The 8,772-nt window shown below is 49.6% G+C and overlaps 1 protein-coding gene across 1 annotated transcript in view; it reads left to right on the top strand.

The window, feature by feature from the left end:
- The first annotated feature begins 2,781 nt into the window (after positions 1-2,781).
- Positions 2,782-8,772, top strand: part of LOC147118172 (capping protein, Arp2/3 and myosin-I linker protein 3-like) — a 75,438-nt gene continuing 69,447 nt past the window's right edge. The window contains exons 1-3 of the mRNA XM_085983669.1: positions 2,782-2,827; positions 4,081-4,140; positions 5,762-5,880. Coding sequence (XP_085839795.1) covers positions 2,795-2,827; positions 4,081-4,140; positions 5,762-5,880 — 212 coding nt within the window. The 5' untranslated portion in view covers positions 2,782-2,794. The remainder of the gene's footprint in view (positions 2,828-4,080; positions 4,141-5,761; positions 5,881-8,772) is intronic.

Below are 8,772 nucleotides of genomic sequence, written 5' to 3'. Positions count from 1 at the left end.
CCACCCAGTCTAATCCCACTCTCCCCCTCACTCCCCGCACCATTTAATATCCCACCCAGTCTAATCCCACTCTCCCCCTCACTCCCCGCACCATTTAATATCCCACCCAGTCTAATCCCACTCTCCCCCTCACTCCCCATACCCTTTAATATCCCACCCAGTCTAATCCCACTCTCCCCCTCACTCCCCGTACCCTTTAATATCCCACCCAGTCTAATTCCTCTCTCCCCCTCACCCCCCGTACCCTTTAATATCCCACCCAGTCTAATCCCACTACCCCGCTCACTCCCCGCACCCTTTAATATCCCCCCCAGTCTAATCCCACTACCCCCCTCACTCCCCACACTTTTTAATATCTCACCTAGTCTAATCCCACTCTCCCCCTCACTCCCCGTACCCTTTAATATCCCACCCAGTCTAATCCCACTCTCCCCCTCACTCCCCGTACCCTTTAATATCCCACCCAGTCTAATCCCACTCTCCCCCTCACTCCCCGTACCCTTTAATATCCCACCCAGTCTAATCCCACTCTCCCCCTCACTCCCCGCACCCTTTAAAAACCCAACCAGTCTAATCCCACTCTCCCCCTCACTCCCCGTACCCTTTAATATCCCACCCAGTCTAATCCCACTCTCCCCTCACTCACTGTACCCTTTAATATCCCACCCAGTCTAATCCCACCCTCCCGCTCACTCCGCGCACCCTTTAATATCCCACCCAGTCTAATCCCACTCTCCCCCTCTCCCCATACCCTTTAATATCCCACCCAGTCTAATCCCACTCTCCCCTCACTCCCCACACCCTTTAATATCCCACCCAGTCTAATCCCACTCTCCCCTCACTCCCCACACCCTTTAATATCCCACCCAGTCTAATCCCACTCTCCCCCTCACTCCCCGTACTCTTTAATATCCCACCTAGTCTAATCCCACTCTCCCCTCACTCCCCACACCCTTTAATATCCCACCCAGTCTAATCCCACTCTCCCCTCACTCCGCGCACCCTTTAATATCCCACCCAGTCTAATCCCACTCTCCCCCTCACTCCCCGTACCCTTTAATATCCCACCCAGTCTAATCCCACTCTCCCCCTCACTCCCCGTACCCTTTAATATCCCACCCAGTCTAATCCCACTCTCCCCCTCACTCCCCGCACCCTTTAATATCCCACCAGTCTAATCCCACTCTCCCCCTCACTCCCCGCACCCTTTAATATCCCACCTAGTCTAATCCCACTCTCCCCTCACTCCCCACACCCTTTAATATCCCACCCAGTCTAATCCCACTCTCCCCTCACTCCGCGCACCCTTTAATATCCCACCCAGTCTAATCCCACTCTCCCCCTCACTCCCCGTACCCTTTAATATCCCACCCAGTCTAATCCCACTCTCTCCCTCACTCCCCGTACCCTTTAATATCCCACCTAGTCTAATCCCACTCTGCCCCTCACTCCCCGTACTCTTTAATATCCCACCCAGTCTAATCCAACTCTCCCCCTTACTCCCCGCCCCCTTTAATATCTCACCCAGTCTAATCCCACTCTCCCCTCACTCCCCATACCCTTTAATATCCCACCCAGTCTAATCCCACTCTCCCGCTCACTCCCCATACCCTTTAATATCCCACCCAGTCTAATCCCACTCTCCCGCTCACTCCCCACACCCTTTAATATCCCACCCAGTCTAATCCCACTCTCCCCCTCACTCCCCATACCCTTTAATATCCCACCCAGTCTAATCCCACTCTCCCGCTCACTCCCCATACCCTTTAATATCCCACCCAGTCTAATCCCACTCTCCTGCTCACTCCCCACACCCTTTAATATCCCACCCAGTCTAATCCCACTCTCCCCCTCACTCCCCGCGCCCTTTAATATCCCACCCAGTCTAATCCCACTCTCCCCCTCACTCCCCGCACCCTTTAATGTCCCACCCAGTCTAATCCCACTCTCCCCCTCACTCCCCGTACCCTTTAATATCCCACCCAGTCTAATCCCACTCTCCCCCTCACTCCCCGTACCCTTTAATATCCCACCCAGTCTAATCCCACTCTCCCCCTCACTCCCCGTACCCTTTAATATCCCACCCAGTCTAATCCCACTCTGCCCCTCACTCCCTGCACCCTTTAATATCCCACCCAGTCTAATCCCACTCCCCCCCTCACTCCCCATACCCTTTAATATCTCACCCAGTCTAATCCCACTCTCCCCCTCACTCCCCACACCCTTTAATATCTCACCCAGTCTAATCCCACTCTCCCCCTCACTCCCCGCACCCTTTAATATCCCACCCAGTCTTATCCCACTACCCCCCCTCACTCCCCGCACCCTTTAATATCTCACCTAGTCTAATCCCACTCCCCCACTCACTCCCTATACGCAGAGATCTCGGAGGGTTGTAGGGGCTGGAGGAGGTTACAGAGACAGGGAGGGGTGCGATGGCCGCGGAGGTGTTGTGACCAGGAGGATGGGGGAGAATTTTTAAATGCAGGCGTTGCCGGAGTGGGAGCCAATCTAGGTCAGCGAGAAACAGGTGGAGGGTGATGGGCGAACGGGACTTGGTGAGAATTAGGATACGGGACAGCGGGGGTTTTAGATGGAGGGAAGGTCATTGATGAAGCAGCTGAAGATGGTTGGGCCCAGGACACTAGGAGCTCCTATGGTGATGTGCTGGGGCTGAGATGATGGGCCTCCAACAACCACAACCTTCTTCCTTTGTGCCAGGTTTTCTGGATCTGCACTGATCCCCTAACAGTGACTCTTCTCTCCAATTCCTCAGGTCTTGACTGCATGGAGAATGTGTCTTCTCAGCTTGAGAGTGCCAGCCAAGGTAAGTAGACCAACCAACACTGAGGCTTAGAACCCGGCCTGTAACTCACTCCCGGGTATCTATTATTCTATCTTTAAACCCCCCGAACCTCTCGATTAGATTCCAGCCTGTAACTCACTCCCGGGTATCTATTATTCTATATATAAACCCCCCGAACCCCTCGATTAGATTCCAGCCTGTAACTCACTCCCGGGTATCTATTATTCTATATATAAACCCCCCGAACCCCTCGATTAGATTCCAGCCTCACTCCCAGGTATCTGTTATTCTATATATAAACCCCCCGAACCCCTCGATTAGATTCCAGCCTGTAACTCACTCCCGGGTATCTGTTATTCTATATATAAACCCCCCTGAACCCCTCGATTAGATTCCAGCCTGTAACTCACTCCCGGGTATCTGTTATTCTATATATAAACCCTCTGAACCCCTCGGTTGGATTCCAGCCTCACTCCCGGGTATCTGTTATTCTATATATAAACCCCCTGAACCCCTCGATTAGATTCCAGCCCGTAACTCACTCCCGGGTATCTGTTATTCTATATATAAACCCCCCGAACCCCTCGATTAGATTCCAGCCTGTAACTCACTCCCGGGTATCTGTTATTCGATATATAAACCCCCCCGAACCCCTCGATTAGATTCCAGCCTGTAACTCACTCCCGGGTATCTGTTATTCTATATATAAACCCCCAAACCCCTCGATTAGATTCCAGCCTGTAACTCACTCCCGGGTATCTGTTATTCTATATATAAACCCCCCGAACCCCTGGATTAGATTCCAGCCTGTAACTTACTCCCGGGTATCTGTTATTCTATATATAAACCCCCCGAACCCCTCGATTAGATTCCAGCCTGTAACTCACTCCCGGGTATCTGTTATTCTATATATAAACCCACCCTGAACCCCTCGATTAGATTCCAGCCTGTAACTCACTCCCGGGTATCTGTTATTCTATATATAAACCCCCCGAACCCCTCGATTAGATTCCAGCCTGTAACTCACTCCCGGGTATCTGTTATTCTATATATAAACCCCCTGAACCCCTCGATTAGATTCCAGTCTGTAACTCACTCCCGGGTATCTGTTATTCTATATATAAACCCCCCGAACCCCTCGATTAGATTCCAGCCTGTAACTCACTCCCGGGTATCTGTTATTCTATATATAAACCCCCCGAACCCCTCGATTAGATTCCAGCCTGTAACTCATTACACCAGCTTAATTCTAATGAATCTGATTCATATTTCAGATCGAGAGCACCTTCAATTTTCTGGAGATACGAAACCTGACACCCCTTCATCCAGATCAGGTAGGTGAGATCTGTGAAGGTATGGAATCCAGTGGGCAGAGACAGAGAGACAGAGAGAGGCACAGAGAGAGGCACAGAGAGAGGCACAGAGAGAGACAGAGAGAGACAGAGAGAGATAGAGAGACAGAGAGAGACAGAGAGAGGCACAGAGAGAGACAGAGAGACAGAGAGAGACAGAGAGAGGCAGAGAGACAGAGAGACAGAGAGAGACAGAGAGAGGCACAGAGAGAGACAGAGAGACAGAGAGAGACAGAGAGAGGCAGAGAGACAGAGAGACAGAGAGAGACAGAGAGACAGAGAGAGATAGAGACAGAGAGACAGAGACCAGGAGAGAGAGAGAGACAGACAGACAGAGAGACAGACAGAGAGAATTTCTACCCAAAATTCACAAAAATATGCCCTGAATTCAAAAATCTGAATGACCACCAGAAACTCCCATATCTATTGGGGGAACAGAGAAAATGTGTAACTATAGCGGCAAACTATGTTACAGCTTGCCACAAGCAGAGGGACAACCATTGACACATTAAATCTAAGAAACGATTATATGCATATTATATGTGTGTATATCTATGTATACATGGGTATACTTGTCTATACACTGTATGTCTAGATCGGTGTTTATGTGGTCAATCATACATGTATTTCTGTGCTTTGGCAACATAAGATGTGTCTTGTCATGCCAATAAAGCAATTTGAATTGAATTGAATTGAATTGAGACAGAGAGAGAGAGAGAGACAGACAGACAGACAGACAGACAGAGATACAGAGAGGGACAGAGACAGAGAGAGAGAGAGAGAGGGACAGAGAGAGAAAGACAGAGAGATAGAGAGTCAGAGAGAGATAGAGAGACAGAGAGACAGGGAGAGAGAGAGCGAGACAGAGAGAGAGTGAGAGTTAGAGTGAGATGGTGGAGAGACAGAAGTAGTGAGAAGGACAGAGGAAGACAGAATGTGCGTTATATCTTTCCTGGGAGTGTTTGACTCGTGCTGTACCTGCCCTGGGACAGTGTAGAGGGAGCTTTACTCTGTATCTAACCCGTGCTGTACCTGCCCTGGGAGTGTTTGATGGGACAGTGTAGAGGGAGCTTTACTTTGTATCTAACCCCGTGCTGTACCTGCCCTGGGAGTGTTTGATGGGACAGTGTAGAGGGAGCTTTACTCTGTATCTAACCCGTGCTGTACCTGCCCTGGGAGTGTTTGATGGGGACAGTGTAGAGGGAGCTTTACTCTGTATCTAACCCGTGCTGTACCTGCCCTGGGAGTGTTTGATGGGACAGTGTAGAGGGAGCTTTACTCTGTATCTAACCCGTGCTGTACCTGCCCTGGGAGTGTTTGATGGGACAGTGTAGAGGGAGCTTTACTCTGTATCTAACCCGTGCTGTACCTGCCCTGGGAGTGTTTGATGGGACAGCGTAGAGGGAGCTTTACTCTGTATCTAACCCGTGCTGTACCTGCCCTGGGAGTGTTTGATGGGACAGTGTAGAGGGAGCTTTACTCTGTATCTAACCCGTGCTGTACCTGCCCTGGGAGTGTTTGATGGGACAGAGTAGAGGGAAATTTACTCGGTATCTAATCCGTACTGTTACATTTAATATTCTTTTTTCCCCACTGCGATTAGGTTGTCATGGAAACAGAGAAGGCCACTTACTCAGTGAAGTTTCAAACTCTTGAAGATCTGGACGTGGTCATGGGTCACATAAACTACTCCCTGAGCAAGATCTTCCCAACATCACCTGTGTGAGTTAATCTCCCTCTCTTCTATGATGGTGGAACTGGCTCGAGGGGCTGAATGGGCTCCTCCTGTTCCTGTGTAACAGGCTCGAGGGGGCTGAACGGCCTCCTCCTGTTCCTGTGTAACCGGCTCGAGGGGCTGAATGGGCTCCTCCTGTTCCTGTGTAACCGGCTCGAGGGGCTGAATGGGCCTCCTCCTGTTCCTGTGTAACAGGCTCGAGGGGCTGAATAGGCTCCTCCTGTTCCTGTGTAACAGGCTCGAGGGGCTGAATGGCCTCCTCCTGTTCTTAAAACATCCCAAGGTGCTTCACAGGAGTGTAAATCAGACATAAATTTGACACCCAGCCACATAAGGAGATACTTAGGACAGGTGACCAAAAGCTGGGTCAAAGAGGTAGGTTTTAAGGAGCGTCTTAAAGGAGGAGAGAGAGGCGGAGAGGTTTAGGGAGGGAATTCCAGAGCTTAGGGTTCACAAAACCTGGGGCGTTTTCCTGTCTAAGCAAAAATACCTGTCATATTGGGCAGAAACAACAAAAACCCAAAACAAACTCAATTGCTACTTGGCCCTAAACAGACAATACAACATGGCTGATTACCTGACCATGGTAAAGGATAGCAAACTGAGAAAAACCTTGACAATGTACAGACTTAGTGAACATAGCCTGGCGATCGAAAAAGGCAGACACAGGCAGACCAGGCTTCCAAGAGAGGACAGGATATGCTCTCACTGCAGTCAGGGAGTGGTAGAGACAGAGATGCACTTCCTCACAGGTTGTGGAAAATATCAGGGCATCAGGGAGAATTTCTACCCAAAATTCACAAAAATATGCCCTGAATTCAGAAATTTGAATGACGACCAAAAACTCCCATACCTACTAGGGGAACAGAGAAACTGTGTAACCTTAGCAGCACACTATGTTACAGCTTGCCATAAACAGAGGGACAACCAGTAAACCTAAGAAAAGAGTATATACAAATTATACGAATGTATATTTATACACTCAGGGATATATCTGTTTATACACTGTATGAATAGATCTGCGTTTATGTGTTCAACCATGAATGTTTTTCGATGCTTTGGCAACATAAGATGTACCTTATCATGCCGATTTGAATTGAATTGAATTGAATGGATCTGTTGGTTGGAAATCTCGGAACAGATTTCGTAATGCGGTGCGTCTTTGACAAAACCTGGCCTGGCTTCGCTGCAGAAGATGGGAGCAGTGATTGAACTCGGCCAAATGCTAAACCTTTATATAAATCGCTAGGTGAGGCCTCAGCTGGAGTATTGTGTCCATTTTCTGGGCACCGCACTTTAGGAAGGAGGTCAAGGCCTTGGAGAGGGTGCAGAGGAGATTGACCAGAATGGTACCAGGGATGAGGGACTTCAGTTACGTGGAGAGACTGGAGAAGCTGGGGTTGTTCTCCTTGGAGCAGAGAAGGTTAAGGGGAGATTGACCAGAATGGTACCAGGGATGAGGGACTTCAGTTATGTGGAGAAACTGGAGAAGCTGGGATTGTTCTCCTTGGAGCAGAGAAGGTTAAGGGGAGATTGACCAGAATGGTACCAGGGATGAGGGACTTCAGTGATGTGGAGAGACTGGAGAAGTTGGGATTGTTCTCCTTAGAGCAGAGAAGGTTAAGGGGAGATTGACCAGAATGCTACCAGGGATGAGGGACTTCAGTGATGTGGAGAGACTGGAGAAGCTGGGATTGTTCTCCTTAGAGCAGAGAAGGTTAAGGGGAGATTGACCAGAATGGTTCCAGGGATGAGGGACTTCAGTTACGTGGAGAGACTGGAGAAGCTGGGGTTGTTCTCTTTGGAGCAGAGAAGGTTAAGGGGAGAATTAATAGAGGCGTTCAAAATTACGAGGGATTTTATCATGGAATGATAGGGGGCGATTTTGCCAGCCCTGGGGAGGCGGGTATGGAGGTGGGACTCTCGGGAAAATGGCTGAATTCGGGGGCGGGTGCCTAACCTGCCCCCAACCCGCCTCCATGCCATCTTCCTTGGAGGCGGGAAGGGATTAAAGCCTATTAACTGCCCTTTCCCCATTCTCAGATGCAACAACCATCTCATTTCTGTAAAATAAAGAAGGTTGATGAGGCCTTGTGTGCAAGACCTCACCAAACTGCAGAGAGCTGTCAAACGATGACAATTCATCTGTCAAAAATTTTTGACAGATGAAAAGTCATACGCTGATGTTCTCTGTAACCGGCTTTCCCTTAATTGGCCTGCTAAGCCCGCTGGGCGGACTTAACAAGATCAATCAAGGGAAAATAGCGTGGGTTGGCCACAAATCGATTGAGGTGGGACTAAAACCCGACAAGCAGCAGCCCCGCCTCCAACACGCCCCCATTATCAAAATCGCCCCCCATAGAACCATAGAACGGTGACAGCACAGAAGGAGGCCATTCGGACCGTCGAGCCCGTGCCGTCTCTCTGCAAGGAGCACTTCAGCCAGTCCCACTCCCCCGCCCTTTCCCCGTAGCCCTGCAATTTTTTTTCCTTCAGGTACTTGTAGTGTCCGTGTGTTGATAAAGACACTGAAGACAGGAGTTGGTTCATAGGTATTTACTAAGCAAAGTCTTGGGGGGGGTGGTTCTAACGGATATACACAATATACAGGCTTATATAGCCCGAGTGGCAATTACCGGCATTACAGCACACCTGGGGCTCTTAAAGGCACATACACTGCAGTACTTATCCAACTCCCTTTTGAAAGCCACGATTGAATCTGCCTCCACCGCCCTTTCAGGCAGTGCATTCCGGACCCTAACCACTCGCTGAGTAAAAAGGTTTTTTCTTATGTCATAAGAACATAAGAATATAAGAAGTAGGAGCAGGAGTCGGCCATACGGCCCCTCGGGCCTGCTCCGCCATTCAATAGGATCATG

This window comes from Somniosus microcephalus, chromosome 4 (genome assembly GCF_052327205.1).
Source record: "Somniosus microcephalus isolate GS21.2 chromosome 4, FLI_Smic_1.0, whole genome shotgun sequence".
In the NCBI taxonomy this organism is placed as follows: Eukaryota; Metazoa; Chordata; class Chondrichthyes; order Squaliformes; family Somniosidae; genus Somniosus; species Somniosus microcephalus.
This window is presented reverse-complemented; position numbering and strand designations above follow the sequence as displayed.